General features: G+C 44.1%; 1 protein-coding gene across 1 annotated transcript in view; it reads right to left on the reverse strand.

The window, feature by feature from the left end:
* Positions 1-265: 265 nt before the first annotated feature.
* Positions 266-16,786, reverse strand: part of ARV1 (ARV1 homolog, fatty acid homeostasis modulator) — a 29,503-nt gene continuing 12,982 nt past the window's right edge. Inside the window, exons 2-5 of the mRNA XM_053298189.1 lie at positions 9,144-9,263; positions 4,971-5,124; positions 2,987-3,211; positions 266-843 (exon numbers count right to left, since the gene is read on the reverse strand). Coding sequence (XP_053154164.1) covers positions 737-843; positions 2,987-3,211; positions 4,971-5,124; positions 9,144-9,263 — 606 coding nt within the window. The 3' untranslated portion in view covers positions 266-736. The remainder of the gene's footprint in view (positions 844-2,986; positions 3,212-4,970; positions 5,125-9,143; positions 9,264-16,786) is intronic.

A 16,786-nucleotide genomic window follows, 5' to 3' on the forward strand; every position in this document is an offset into this window, starting at 1 on the left:
AATTCTCAGCAAGGCTTTTTGTGAGGTGGGTGGCAGAGGCTCAGGGGCCTTCAATAGGGAGGAAGATATGAGAAAGACACTTTGTGCCACTGCACATTAAGCAAGCGGGACTCTGGATACCACTGGATATGTTTCCCAGTGGCAAAGCTGCCAGCATCAAAGTGAGGCAGGCTTGGCATGATGGTATCTAGTGCTGCAGTCTGTATATCCCGCTTCAAATACGAACTTGCTGCTAAAAAATAAATACATTATGAGGATCAAGCTGTTGGGACTTTTTGCTGTCATATTAAAAAGAGTTTGTTTTTTTAATGCAAAATTTCAAGATTTTTTGAAATACCATTTTGTCTCCCTTCTCATAGTGCGTTCATTTGGTTTTTCCTCATAAGAGAACAATTAATCAAGCTCCTTTCTTATGCAAAGAACAGAGTGGTATTTTCTGTTTTCCTGCTGTCATTTGATCCATACGTATCTAGGACAGAAACACCACCAGCTGGTTTGTCAAAAGTACTAAAAACTATTATAAAATAGAAGTGCCTGGTTCCTAAAGTTCCTGGGCAGGTTTCAGATTGTCTTTTGTTAAGTCTGGAAAGTTTATTTACATTCTTTTTTTTTACCAGAGTATTTATAGCTAAAGGATAATATACTGTGGTAAAGTAGTCTTTGTGAGTAACCCATGGAGATCTCTTTTCTGTACATCTTCAAAGAATTCCATCACCAGCAAAACGACAAGTGGACTTCAGACATTCCATCCTATCCTCTGGAATAAACAGATGATGCTGTTTTCCAAAATTAATCCACTCACAATGGCCACCAGACAAAGCTTTCGGCTTGTATTCAAGGTAACTGCAAAAGGAAAAATAAAATGGATTGTAAGAAAAAATTTAATTGGCAATAAGAGGGGCCCTGCTGGATCACATGTCCAGTCTGATCCGGTAGCCTGTTTCCCACAGTGGCCAATCAGATGCCTCTAGGCATCCCAGAAGAGGGGCCTGTAAGCATCTAGCTCACTCCCACTGATGCATCGCAGCAACTGGCAGGCATACAGGTGGACCTCTCTATACGCAGTCCCGATATCGGCAGTTCCGTTTATCCATGGTTCGGCAATTGACACCCGACCTCGGCATACGCAGAAAACAAAGAGTTAATTCCCACATATCAACGGTTTCTGGGTGGTCAGAAATGACCTCTGAGGTCATTTCTGGCTAGCACTTTGAGCAAAGGAGCCATTTTGTGGCTCATTTTTTAAAAAAAAAAACACAAAACCCGTGATTTTTCATGGAAAAATGGCACCGTTGGGACTTTTGGGGGGGCAATGCTGGATCCCTGGAGACCCAAGGAATACAGTAGGCCACTCCCCCCCATTTGTAGGGCCATTTCCCAGCATTTTTTCAACCTCTAGGAACCTAACCCCACCCACCTCAATTCCCATCGCTTCAATGCCTCGGTGCAGTTCCGTTATCCGCAGTTGTAGCGAAGAACAGAACCCTCCAGGATACAGAGGTACTGTACTATCACTGCCCTTGAGACAGCAAATAACCATCATAACAAGTAGTCAATCATTGATAGACCTGCCCTCTATGAATTCACCTATTCCTCTTTTAAAGCCATCTAAGCTAGTGGCCATCACCACATCTTGTGGCAGTGAATTCCAAAAATTAAATTATGTGCTGTGTGAATAAGTGCTTCCTTTGAACCTCCTAACAATCAGTTCCATGAGGTGACTGTGTGAGCTAATATTATGGAAAAGGAAGAGAAGCCTTTCTCTATCCACTTGATCTGCACCATGTACAATTCAATAAACCTCCATCATTTGTCCCTTTAGTCAACATCTTGGTTCTAAACTAAAAAATCTCAAATGTGTTAGCCTTTCCTCATAGGGAATGCCCTCTGATCACAGACCCCTGATCATTGTGGCTGCCCTTTGCCACACCTTTATAGTAGCTTTAAAAAAATATATTATTTTAAAATAAATTTATTTTATTTAACACATTTGTATACCGCCCAAAATACAAGTCTCTGGGTGAGATGCAACTGCCAGATCTATACACAGTGGCCACATGATGTGCAGTGTTATGGAGGTGTCATGCTGCACAGTGGGGCTGCTGAGGACTGGAAAGGCAGCGTTGGGGCTGCTCAGAAGAGGCAATTTCTTGCACAAGCAGTGTGTCCATAGATTCCCCCATTCGGGACACCCGGGAAACCTACACAGACACAACCTGCACAACTGCCCGTTCTGAGCAGCCCCAGCGCTATCTTTCCAGTCTTCAGCAGCCCCACCGTGTAGCATGACACCTCCATAATGCCTGTGGGTAATTTCAGCCTGTATTCTAAGTATGGCTGCACCACAGTGTTCTCGATAGTGTTGCTATTAAGAGCCTTGGGCCTGATCCAGCAAGGCTGTTCTTATGTTCAGTGATTTTGCTTGAGCATCTTAAAGATTCAGTAAACAGAGAACATCAGGAACAGATCTGGAATTTATTAACATTCCATTGGCAAAGAACACGAAAAATAAACCGATTCCAGAGCAAATAGACTGGTTCATGGATGTATGGAACATAATGCATATGAACAAAACTGGTCTATTACATACCTATCCAGGGCAAAAGTTATCAACAAAAAACTTCTTATGTAAGAATTTTTTGTTTTCCTCTGGACCAAAGTAGCACAATTTTTGTAATGATTAAGCTTTCAGAGTCAAAGACGATGCTTTCAGCCTTGGCTAACTTTTGTACAATATAGATTTCACATGTATGCAGATTTGTTGTTGGCATTCCCCTCTCTCCCCAGAAGAGTTTGTCTCTTTCTGGATGAAGTTCTCTTCTCTGACATTTTAGACTTTAATGCTGGACGTCTGCCTCCATTTCATGGGGCTGAAACCCTGAAGCTGAATCGGCAGCTGCCATATGCCTGGACTGAAAGCATGCCAAATCCTGACCTACTTTACAGTTTTATTATATTTGTAGTATAAAATTAGAAAAAAAAATACCTCTAATTGCTTGAGAGTTTGATGTCAAGACAAACACTTTAATGAGCTTGAGGCACAAATGAGTATAGTCATGTTCCCAAATAACAGCTGGGATCAGCAGAAGTTTCCCATAGCTAGAGAGCAGCAGCGCTTTCAGAAGTAAGATGAAATCTGCCTTGGTTTTCAGGACCACTGGTCTTGCTAACCACAGAGCAGTAAAGATGCCAATCAAAAATGCAGTTTGTTCTGAAAGAAAGATAGGGATAGGTGAAGACAATTCACCTTGAGAAACATTGGAAAATATAAAATGTTTATTAAACTATCAGTCATAAAAACAAGTTGCCTGTGCAAGATTTTACTACCTATACTCACAAGGTGCCCTCTATGGAAAGGAGTACCCTTTGGATTGGATTATGTAGATAGCAATTTGTATTCAAGTATTTGAATATGGTGTTCTAAACTGGGATCCCCAAGCTTTTAAAATAAATGTACCCCTTCTGTTGCAAACCTTCAGTTCAGGAACCTCTAAAAATTGTTTGTGTGCACGTGCGCACGCACACACATGCACTTGTTACAGTTATGAGACAGGCTACTCTACTCATCAGTTTACATCCAGATTAAGTTACTCATGAGCAGGGCTTTTTTGGTGATGGTACACAGTGCTATGCAGTACTGGCACCTACCGGGCACCCTGCCACATCTCAAGCTCTGAAAGCGCCAAGCATGGTGCTTGAAAACTCACTCCCCATCAGGGATCACGGCAGCGGGGAGGGCTTGGCCTTTGTTCCCTGCAGGAATGAAGGCAAAGCCCTCCTCGCCACTGTAATCCTTGGTGGGGAGTGAGTTATTGAGCGCCACACCGGGCACTTTCAGAGCTTGGCCATCCCCCCTTGCGTGGCCATGCAAGCCATGGCCGTACCGGCTCCTGTGGTGCTAAAAAAAAAGCACTGATCACGAGTACTCTCACTGAAATTAATGAGACAAGCTTGCTTCTATTAATTTCAATAGGAGTACTCAGTGCTAATCTTGTAAAGGGAAGAGTATGCTGAGCTTCAGAACACATAGGCAGTCAGGAGCAGAGGAGGCCTTTACCCTCCTCCCTCTCCTTCTAGATGGACACCTCACTGAGGGTGTATCCTGCTTCAAGCTGGTGATCCTCAGATGGGGAACAAATAGTGTGGCTGCAGCATAAGCAGACAGGAGGGCTCTGAGCACTCGCTGGGAGCCCCTGGCATACTAGTACCCCCTGTTGGGAACCCCTGGACACACAACTAATCTCCTAGAGACTAGGGCCAGAATCCAAAGAACTGCTTTCGCACATGCACCAGGACTTTGCAGGTTCTTTCTCCTCAGAGGGAGCACCTGAAAGGGGGAACCCTTGGGCTCTGCCAAAAGCCATACATATGGACGGGGTGACCCCTCCCACTACCACCCTGAGTTCAGCAACTGACGAAGGGCTGTGTCAGGAAACTGACAAAGTCCTGTGCGCAGGTGGAAGCACTGCCATGTAAATCAATACTATTCCAGTTTGAAAAAGTCTCTGATAGAAACAGTTTTTGCAAGGTTAATCAAGAGGTTCGTGGCCGAGAAGGGAACTTTTCTCCCAGGTCCAAGCTCAACATTACAGACTGGAAAACATTTGCTCTTGTTAATGTCTTGTAATAACATTTCCATATAAGACTACCTATTCAAGATGTGATCTCTCAACTGCTGTGAATCTTTCAACATACCATAATCAAACATATTCAGTGGAACCAAGAGAGAGATAATGGACAAGTGAATCAACAATACAAGACATTCCATTCTACATTATAATTTTTGTGCATGCAGACCTTTCTAAAATGGTTTAGACAATAGCTGACATCCAGACTGTTAATCACGAGTAGTCTGATTGAAACTAATTTCAATTGGACTACTCATGAGTAATTTAGTCTGGCCATCAGCCAATGATTTTCAGAACTAAAGCAAATATTTGACAGCAACAACAACTAATCTTTGTTCATACCCAGAGATGCTATTCCAAACATTCGATAAAAATCCCACTCCTTGGCATATCTAATTAAATCACCAGGGTCAGGGCTTTGACTTGAATCCTGTAGCTGCAACCACCTGAGATAAGCTTCACAAAGCAAACAAAATATGCAGAGCTTCCCATGAATCTGTGATGGGAAAGAACATTAGCATCAGAAGCAGGCATTTCATTCAAAATAATCTTCTAGCAGCTACAGGCCCAGAAGCATCACGACCTTACCACGCTTGTTTACAAATCGCAAGACAAGTTGTTAATGCCATATATCGTAATAAAAGAAAGCCAGTTCTCTTCCACATGCTAGCAAATGCAGCATGTCCAAATTAGAGACTGGAAGGGAAGAGGGCAAGTTGCATACAACACACAGACCTACTCCTCTCTGCTATGCAGTTCTTGAAGCACTCTGAGCCATTGCCCTTTGGGGCACTTGGGAAATGAAGCGACTCTAGTCTTTGCAACACAGAGAGTCCCCTCTGCTTCATCAGTTGCTCCCTCTTGTCCTCTCCTCTCCCCCAGGCTCCAAACTTAACAACTGCAAGGCACCGTTACCTCTGTGCATGGAGCCAAGTGGCTTGTCTCAATGGCTCCCTCTCCCTGCCCAGTTGAGTACTGAAACTGTGGCAAGAGATGGGAAGGGCTGGAGCAAGTAGGGAAAGGGGAAGAGTGTTCCCTCAGGGATCCCCAGATGTTATTGACTACAACTCCCATAATCCCCAAGCAAAGGCTATGTAGCTGGGGATCCTAGGAGTTGTAGTCAACAACATCTGGGGATCCTTGTTAGAGGGAACACAGAAGGGGAATGGCCCAGAGTTCACCCCAAAGGGCACTTCCACATCCCATCTGTAAAACTGACAGGTTTTTACTTTGTTTAAAACTAGCAGGTACCTTAAATCAATTTGAGGGTTTTGAAAATCATAGGAGCAGCTTCTTCAAGCAGCAGCATGAAGCTGTAATGTTTGGATACGCACACACAGAATTTAGAATATATTAAAGAATATGATCCAATTAAAAAGGGGCCATGCTACCACGGTCACTATTTATGATTGTACTTCAAGTCGCTCTGCATTTTAAGTTCAGCTGTGAAGACTACAAAGAGAGTGTTGGAGAAGGGAACACACAAAAACAAGTTTCTAATAGATCTTGTAAACATTGCCCATAATGCAAGAAATCAATTAGGACAGAGCCAAATGTATTTAGCGCAGTTTCTATTCAGCCCTTTCTCCAAGGCTGGGGCAGTTAGGCACATAGGAAGCTGCTATATACTGAGTCAGACCATTGGTCTATCTAGCTCAATATTGTCTCCACAGACTGGAAGCAGCTTCTCCAAGGTGGTAGACAAGAATCTCTTTCAGCCCTATCTTGGAGAAGCCAGGGAGGAAACTTGAAGCTTTCTGCTCTTCCCAGAGCAGCTCCATCTCCTGAGGGGAATCTCTTACTGTGCTCACACTTCTAGTCTCCCATTCAAATGCAACCAGGGCAGACCCTGCTTAGCTAAGGGGACAAGTCATGCTTGCTACCACAAGACCAGCTCTCCTCTCATTAACAGCTGAAAACACCCACCCACACAACACCCACACCAGTTCACAGAGTGGCTGAGGTCTGTTTTAACAGTGGCTGTTTCAGAAGATTTTGCAGCTCTTAAGTATTCGGGCTCATATTTTTGACAGGGCTCTAGGGCAAGTTCAAAGTTACGGAGCATCCACTGAGAATGCCTCTTTATATTCCTTCTTCACTGCTGGAACGTGTCCATACCATCTGTGCAACAAGATGGCATTTCAGCTGATATTAACATTTGTAATAGGGGAGTTAAACAATTAAACATTTGGGTTCAATTCCAGTTCAGGTTTATCAGTATTTTAAAACTTTCTGATTCAGACACTGGCTGATACGATACGCAGCATTAGGGCTTCATAACACTGTGCTCCAGCGAGGCTGCAGACTTCTAAGCAAGCTCTGACACTGTTCATAAGCAGCGTTTCTGCAGGTTTCCACATGTTGAGAATGAGGAAAGCTGCAAAAATGCTGCTCCCACACCCACTGCTTCTGTACAGCATTGGGGATCGCTTAGAAATGCACAGCAGCCCTGGACAGCTCTGTAATGCTGCACGTCACGTCAGCCACTAACTTTTAAAGTGGCTCAGAAATTGGTTCAGTCACTTTGAATCGGTTCAGATACATTTCATGTGGAATAATATCAAACTGCCTTGCTTGCAGTGTAACTGTATACAATGAATAGAATACCTATCTAACAAGTGGGAAATTTTTTAAAGAGCAAATAAAAGGCATACAACAAGGTTAACAACAGGAAAATAAAACATTCAGCATACAATTTGAAAACCAAATTTCTAGTTTTTGAACCATTAAAAAAAATTATTTACTATTTTTGACATTGCTAATCGAGCAATGAGGCACCTTTTTAAAGTGGCAATTCTCTTTATTTAGTAGGGGGAGAGTAACTGGCCCTATCCGTCCCCAGCACAGCATCCCTCCAGTGGCTGTTGCTGGTATCTATCTTATGTTTCCTTTTTAGATTGTGAGCCCTTTGAGGGCAGGGAGACATTTTATTTACTTATTTATATCTATGTAAACCGCTTTGGGAACTTTTGTTGAAAAGCGGTATATAAATATTAGTTGTATTTGTATTATGTATTTTACAAACATCTTTCCCAGTCCTCACCCACCCACCCCCATGAGCCCGACCTTTCCTGCCCAAGCCAGCCTTTGTGTGCTGCGCTGGATGGGAGGTGAGAAAATAAAGGAGAGATAGAGGAAAAGAGGGGGAAGAAGAGAGAAGAAAAGCAGAAGCGGGGTGAGGGAAAGGGGAGAGAGGAAGGAATACACACCTTTGCAACAAGTGATGTGGGTAAATCAAAAGGATTCTTATTCTAACAATAAGTCAAGGAAGTTGTCTCAGATTTCTGATCATTTATCTGGTTTATTTACTTTTATGAGAGCCCATTTTTCATGTGCCGCCAACTCAAGCAAGTCATGCACCCATTCCTTGATCCTAGGGGGAATGGGAGATGTCCACTGCCTCGGTATTCTTCTCTTGGCCACCAGTAATTGAACCATGTATTTTAAACCGGTTAATACTTCTTGTTCAAGGTAACCCTGAGATTTTGGATTTGGGTTCAGTTCTAGTACACTGGGGAAAAAATCTGTCTGAACTAATATTTAGGTTAAAGTTTGTTTTGACTTCCTGTTTGATATAGTGCAAAGATTTACTCAGAAAAAAGCTTTTATTTAGGAAGTACAGACCCTTCCTCTCTCAAAGTAGACCAGAATTGCCCTAATATGGCGACTGCTTTTGCTAAGCCGCAGCCTATAACAGTAGGTTCCAACATATTGTATGTATATATTTTATTACATTTAAATCCCACTTCTCTTCCATTATGGAACTCAAGGTGGAGTCCCCAAGCCAACACCCATTAGACTGTACCGAACTATTAGCTTCAGAAAGAAAACATGTACAGGCAGCCAGCATAGAAACGCATTAAAAAACTGCAGCTATAACTGAGGGCTACCCCTATGTTATGATTTTTCAGAGATGGTTTGTGTACACATCATCACTCTCAACCTGTGCATGTGCATAAATGCACTAACTGCAAGAACAATGAATCCATGCCATTTGTTACTAAGCAGGCTTCGAACTGCAGAACAACTTCCAGAGCACTTTTGTTCAAGGACCTTTTCAAAAGACAACTCAGCTATTATTAGTTGTAAATGTGTTATATATGGGCACAAGAGTGACTTCCAAGAGATGTCATTTTATGGGAAGAGAAACAAACACCATAATACAAGAAGCAACCTTTAGGACTAGAAAGCCAACCACCAATAAATGGAAGGGAAGGGGGGAAATCTTCAAGGGAAGGCATTGTTGCTCAGTAGGAATGCACAAGTTTTGCCCAGATTAAAATCCCCGACATCTCCAGGTAGGACTGGAAAAGACTCCTGTCTGAAACCCTGGAGAGCCACTGCTGGTCAATATACTGAGCTAGATGGACCAACAATCTGACTCTGACCCTGACTTCCCATATTAAAATAAATTCTTGACTACAAATTACAGACCAAATCTTTTCATTAACTTGTAGTAAGATCCACCTATCTTATAGTGAATTAAGACAAGCAGAAAAAGCCCTAGGCACTCACGTTTATCTTTGTATTAAACAGAATATGTCGGTAAGCCTGTGCCTTACATAAGATAGCATTAATCAAGATGATAACAGGATCATATTCGATGTATTTGTCCACTGGCTTCTGGCAGGATTTCTGAAAGTAACAGAGAAAAAGCAAGTATAAAAAAAACTCAGTAATATTACAAATGACAACTCTCTTGAGAATTCCAGAAAGCAGCCGGATATTTGCGACAGCAGGGAACAAAAAACATTCTGATCGGCATCTTCATATTGTGGTTTTCATCAAAGCAAATTTGTCCCAGTGCAATAGCAAAAGATAAATAGTTTCAAGTTTCATCTAGCATTAAACTTGGCCATGGTGTGAGTTTTAAGTTGTTTGTGCACTATGCAGGCAGAGATATACAGCCAACTGCCAAACAATGAACGAGTAGCTCATAAAATCCTATTGCCAGGGCTGTATATTTTTATCCACATAAAGAACTTGAACTTGTTTCAATATTTTATCACACACTATCCAAAGACAGGTATTTTAGGATTAACTCTAAAATATTTATTGAAAGAACGCAGCCTGTGCTTTACAAGACAATTTGCAAGGACCAATAAAAATAGGATCCAGTCCTTCAGTGCAGAGAACAAGGAAGCCTATCTGCATTCCATACTTACACCAGTCATGGCCCATGGGGAGGTTATGTACTACAGCAGTGAGGGGAAAAGGCAAACTCAGGGTTAGGCTTTATTAGAAAAGTATCCAGTCCAATACAGCTACTATCATACAGTATTGCCATTATAGAAATCTACGCTGCACCAACCACTGGAATAATAATAATAATAATAATAATAATACTCTGAGTTCCTGTTGCTTCATATCAGAAAAAAACAACAACACATCATAGAGCTGGAGTAGGAATTGCAAAGGACAACTACATGATCTGATGTCGGGAGCATCTTTTCTATGAAGGCAGGCATAGGAGATCGGGGCTTTTTAGAAAACCATATTAGTGAGCGCAGATCGTATAGGTTCATAAAAACTATGGATGATGGAGACTGAGTAGAAATAAATTACAATCTTTCTCAGAACAGAACTTGGTGTCATTCCATGAAATTGATGGTGTGGGATCTGCAAATCACTGGGTCAACAGCAGTGACCAGAAATTAATTTTGGGCCAGCAGGGAAAAATATCCAGTGTAATCTATTTATTTATTTATGTTTACATTTATATCCTGCTCTTCCTCCAAGGAGCCCAGAGCGCTGTACATAGTTATGTTTATCCTAACAACAACTCTATGAGGTAGGCTAGGCCAAGAGATACATGATTGACCCAGAATCACCCAGTGAGCTTCATGGCTGAATGGGGATTTGAACTCAGGTCTTCCCAGCCCTAGTCCAGCACTCTAACCACTATGCCATCACAGGAGGAACAGATTTTTTTTTTTTTTTTTTTTTAAGAAGAGAGAAGCAAAAAGTGGTTCTTTTGGAATGGCTTCTGTTAGGCCAGGAGGCAAAATCAGCAATGTGAGTTGGAGGGGAAGGGTTGTTAAAACACACACACACACACACACACACACCACCACCACCACCACCACCCTTTCCTGGTAAAACTCCCTCACATAGCTACAGGTAAAAAGAGAAACAACACTTGCCTCAGTAGTAGCAGTAGAAGTAGTTTCTAGAAACACTACTTGGCTATGAAGTCCAGCCAACCTGTAGACCTCTGTTGATTGCCAATAGGTTCAGGGCAGCAAAGGAAATCTTTCTTCATGAAAGCTTATTTTAAAAATTGCCACAAGATACCATGACAATCATTAGTTAAGATGGCTTTAAAGCAGGAAAAGGGACATTCATGGGATGTGCTATTAGGGATGTGCAAAAACCCATAGACGGCCAGTTCTACGGGGGGTGGGTTACTTTTAAGGAGCAGGGAGTGTGCTCTTATCCCCCATCAATGCTGTCTGAAAAATTGCTGGTGCAGGGCAGCAGCGTACCCACTAGCCGCCCTGGTCAGTGTCAGAGCAGAAGTGGCCGGTGCACATGCGTACGACCGTGGTGGGGTGAGTGTAAGAGTACCATCCCTGCTCCTTATAGGTAACCCCCCCCCACACACACACAGACAGAACTGGACTGGTTCATGCACATCCCTAGTAGCCATTGCCATTAACCAGGCAATGAGTTAAAAGGCAGTAAACCACAGAGTGAAACAGTGGCACGGGGGAGGACTTTCACCTTCATGAGAGCATGGGAAAAGGAAGAACGAGGCACTCGGGGTAGCCACTTTGAGTGTTCCAGGATGGAGACAGAAAAACAGGGTATAAACCTTGTAAATAACATAAAATAAAAACAAAACTAGTCAAAATATTTAATATAAATCAGTAATGCAATGCAAATAAATGCAATTTTCAAATAAATTACGGGACAGTAAGGCTGTTCTCATATGCAGCCTAATCCAGGCTAGGGCAGCCTAGCCTGGGTTAGGCTGCGTGTGTGAAGCACCGGGATCCACACGGATCCTGGTGCTCCAGTCCAGCCTGACTCGACTTTTAAGCCTGGCTTTCAGCCAGGGTTAAGGGTGTGTGTGCGCCCTTAACCTGGCTGCTGGGATTGTGTGTCTCCCCGGGCTCGTCACACAGTGCATTGTGGGATACCCAGAGGCAGAGACATGCCATCCTGGCCTCTGGAGATCCTACTGCATGGATCATGTGGGAATGTGGTCTGTGCTCCCACCACTGTTGAATGATCATCGGTGGGGCTGGGGGTGTTTGTGCATGTTTGCGCAGCCTTCCTGCCACCTGCCTGCCCCACCTCCAGGTCGTAAGAATAACCTTAGTGGGTAGTAACCAGAGCAGTGCTTGCACAAACCATTTTTCTTACTCCCTCCTCGCTGTAGCATCTTGAGCCCCCAAGAAGAGGGTTCTGAGAGTTGAGGAATTTCCAGGAATATCTTTTTGAGGGACCCAAGGTATTGCAGTAAGAAGGGGGCAGGAAAAATTGCTTGCACCACTCTGGATGCCACCTACCTATTGAGAAGACCTTCAGATTTTGAGGCTTCACCCATATATTTTGAAATTATTTCACCAATTATGTTGTAGTTATTCAAATCATATACTTGTATATTCCCCCCACCCCACCCCCACATACTACTTACTCCTAGTCACTCACTCCTCCTTTCTGGTTTGTAACCTGCTTCATGTTTGTGCCAGCTTGGGAGCTTCTCAATGGCCGGCTATTGCTTGAATCAAGATAATGGAACAGAACTTATGTTCTTAAATTTGTAAAATTTGACAGGAATGATTGCTCAACAACTTGAACAACTTGAACTCAGGTTCTTGCTCACTCAGTCCACTGTTTAAATAGTATTGCTGGACTAAGTCAAACTCATAAGCACGTTAACTGAAACAATTTCCCTTAAAGTAGGTACATACTAGCTCTGGCTGACATCCAGACTAACACTGCGCTAATCTTCAGGTGGCGGCAGGGGGAGGGAATGGCCAATTGTGGCCCACTGTGCCTTTGTCTGAAAATACATCCATGAGCATCGTGCCACCCCCAGGGACATATTTTTGAGAAGCACAGTGGGCTTTAGAAGGAAGGTAAAAATCGCTCGTCTCCCATAGTACCAGCACAGTTAGTCTGAAGCTCAGCCATTTTATTTACTGGATACAAATTAAGAGCTTAGCTGAAGGCAGTTTCAAAATGAGACAGAAAGCACAAACACTTCATACTTGTAAAAATGGTATCATCTGGCATTAAGGAGATTCTAGATGCTATGACCATTAAGGAGAAGAACAGCACGTCATATCTTGGTATCCGTATTCATGCAAAATGTAAGCAAACTCTTTTGTAAATGTAAGGCAATATTAGTTGCTTTTGAGTGCTGGCTTGCTGAAGAAACTGCCTTTGTCCAAAAGACAGATGACATCTAGTAAGGGCTATAAAAGATTACCTCCATTTTATTTTTTATACCAGGAAAAGAAGTTTTAGTGGCTGGAGGATAATAACCTGCTGCCAAAGGGCAGTTTGACATTGGAGAGATGAGGCAGTAGTTAAGGCTTGTTTTTATTCCCTCTTCCTGCTGCAGCTGCTACTGTCCAGTTCTCTGTCCCAGCTGCCTGTTATTGTTCGTAAACAGCTAGCCTTTTCTTGTGGTTAAAGGACACCATACACAATTTATTTATTTAACGTATTTTTATACTGCCCAAAACTTATGTCTCTGGGAGTCCCATAATTTTCACCTCCCATAATTTATATTTATATTATGGGATGTATTAGGTAGGCAACATTTCCACAAGACTACTTTCCAAGTAGCTTCCACCTCCTCCCCTCAAGTCTACGCACAGCAGGCTCTACATAATACCCTTCTTCCAGGCCAGGGTGGGTGGAACAGGATTAGGGTAAAACTTAAATGAGTGGTTTTCAAATGGTGTTCTGAGGAATCCAACTTCCTTTGCAGTTTGCAGCCCCAGAAGACTGTTGGGTGTGTTCTAGGGCACCCTCTTAATTGATAAGGGCACCAGTGAAGCTCAGTGGTTTGGCCAGCACCTCGTATGAAGGAGTGTGCACCCAGAATGTGCCCCAGAAATCTTCTGCAAAGTGTATGGGTTGGTTCCATGGCAGATTTAGAGGTATTCCTGGTCTGTACAGGGCCAGCCTGTCAAGTGAGCTAAGCAGCCGCTTAGGGTACAAAGTGGACAGGGGTGGTGACAGCTAGATCACATGGGACCCAGGGCTGACACCTACCACCCCTCCCTGCAGTTTCCGCCCCCACCCAGCCTCCGCCCACCTCCATGGCCTCCACTCCCACCCAACCTCTGCTCACCCAGGCGATGGGGAAGACCCGCCCACAATCTTTGCTGCTGTCGCCTCCACCTGCCATTTTTGTGGGGAGTGGAGGCGGCAGCAGCAAGGAGGGCAAGTGAGTGGGCATTCTCTATCACCCACCTGCCTTGCCACAAAACAGCGGGTAGAGAGAGACAGTAGTGAGGATGACAGGCAACTCCTGATGACGTGGACAAGCTGCTTGGGGCAGTACAGCCTACCACTTGTTCTCTGGACCCTTGCCCAACCTGGCTGCTTCGATCTAGCGGAGAGATTGTTGGAGATGGCCTAGTTAATATCATAAATGCATTGCTGAGGGAGGGTAGGGTACCTCCCTGTTTGAAGGAGGCAATAGTTAGACTTCTTCTTAAGAAGCTGGATCCCTCAGTGATGGATAGTTATAGGCCAATCTCCCCTGGTTGGGCAAGGTAATCGAGAGGGTGGTGGCTAACTAGCTCCAGGCAGTTTTGGAGGAAACCGATTATCTAGACCCATTTCAAACTGGCTTTAGAACGGGCTATGGAGTTGAGACAGCCTTGGTCGGCCTGATGGATGACCTTTACCGGGGAATTGACAGAGGGAGTGTGACTCTGTTGGTCCTCTTGGGTCTCTCGGTGGTGTTCGATACCATCGACTATGGTATCCTTCTGGGTTGCCTGGGGGAGTTGGGAATAGGGGGCACTGCTTTGCAGTTGTTCCGTACCTATCTCTCGGGTAGATCCCAGATGGTTGAGCTTGGTGACAGTTGCTCCTCAAAGCAGGAGCTGTTATTTGGAGTCCCTCAGGGCTCCATTCTGTCACCAATGCTTTTCAATATCTACATGAAACCGCTGGGTGAGGTCATCAGGAGATTTGGTGCTGGGTGTTATCAGTATGCTGATGACACCCAAATCTGCTTCTCCCTCCCTTCTTCAGGAAATGGCACTCATTCTCTAAATGCCTGCCTACAGGCAGTAATGGGCTGGATGAAGGATAACAAACTGAAGGTGAATCCAAGCAAGATGGAGGTGCTCATTGTGGGGGCTCAGAATCTGAGAAGTGAATTAGATCTCCCTGTGCTGGATGGGGTTACACTCCCTCAGAAGGAGCAGGTGCGCAGCTTGGGAGTACTCCTGGACCCAGGCCTCACCCTGGTATCTCAGGTGGAGGCCATGGCCAGGAGTGCTTTCTATCAGCTTCGGCTGGTTCGACAGCTGCACCCATTCCTTGAAGAAGATGATCTCAAAACAGTGGTGCACCAGATGGTAACCTCCCGGCTTGACTACTGCAATGCGCTCTACGTTGGGCTGCCTTTGTACATAGTTTGGAAACTTCAGTTAGTTCAGAATGCAGCAGCCAGACTGGTCTCTGGGGTAACCCGGAGAGACCATATTACGCCTATTTCAAAACAATTGCACTGGCTGCCGATATGTTTCCGGGCAAAATACAAAGTGCTGGTTATTACCTTTAAAGCCCTGAACGGCATAGGCGTGAGTTACCTCAGAGTGCACCTTATTCTGTGTGATCCCCTCCGCACATTAAGGTCATCTGAGGAGGTTTGTCTCCAGTTACCACCAGCTTGTCTGGTGGCGACTCAGAGGCGGACCTTCTCTATAGCTGCTCCTGGGCTGTGGAATGCGCTCCCTGCGGAAATCCGTAATTTGAATTCTCTATTAGCCTTCAGGAGAGCCCTTAAAACGTATTTGTTTGGCCGGACTTTCTAGGGTTTTTTAATTGGTTTTAATATTTTAACCCGGTTTGGGGATTTTTAATTACTGCAATAGTTTAATTCTTGTTTTAAAATGTTTTTAAATTGTTAACTGTTATATTGTTTTTAATTTTTGTTTTTGTTCTTTATTGTTTTAGTGGTTTGTTTTTAATTGTAAACCGCCCTGAGCCATTTTGGAAGGGCGGTATTCAAATCAAATCACATCAAAATCAATCAATCAATCATCACTCCCTGTCTCATCCACCCTCTTGCCTGCTTCCTCCACAGCATTTAACCCTGGTGGAGGCTGTGGCCAGGAGGGAACACAGGCAGGTGATGGGGCCGTGGGGGGCACCCAGGCAGGCTTCTCCTGGGGCAGCCCTGAGCCTCAGGCTGGCCCTGAGTCTACAAGAACTCATACACCTCGAGTATATGGTATAGCACAATCATCTTCACTTTTTTAAAGTTTTGGCCAATTGGGCAAAACAACAAATCCAAGATGAAAGCCATTTCCCACTCTGCTAACCTCTGTACAGTAGTGTGCTTTTCTCAGTGCCGGGAAGGCCCTTTAAAAGAGACAGAACCATCTCAAGCGCTCTAGGAGGAAAGCACGGGGAAGGGCTATACTTCCCCCCACTCTGTGCATGCCTTCCAAGATGGTGAAGGGGCTCAAGAGGGCTCTGCGTCCCTTAAAGGAGCACCCCTTCCCCAGGGTTGCCTCCACATGGTGCTAGAGGGACTGTGCAGAGTCTTCAGCTTTGGTTGAAGCTTCACACAGGCCCATTAAACCAAGTCAGGGAGCCACACTGAGAATTGATGAGGGCTACCATGAAGAACACTGGTAGAGCACACATATGATATTAAGACAGAGCATGGTTTTATGGCTTAGTTAGAGCCAGAACCAGTCTTCGTGTATGACAATTTTCAGTGTTCTTCATATAGGTTGTGAATGTTTAACCACTTTTCCAGTTATTCCAGTGCATATTTATGTATTATCCTGTCCTTCCTTCAAAGAGCTTGTGGGGTGGGGTTTCCGCACTTTAGTGTAAGCCATTCATTCCAGATTCCCCTGCCCAAAGGTGTGGCTCGTACAGTCTTGCCCTTCCACCTAGCCATATAAAGCCATATCCTGGGGGGCACGATATGAAGGAGAGTACCA

The sequence above is a fragment of the Hemicordylus capensis genome, chromosome 1, assembly GCF_027244095.1.
Source record: "Hemicordylus capensis ecotype Gifberg chromosome 1, rHemCap1.1.pri, whole genome shotgun sequence".
Taxonomy (NCBI): Eukaryota; Metazoa; Chordata; class Lepidosauria; order Squamata; family Cordylidae; genus Hemicordylus; species Hemicordylus capensis.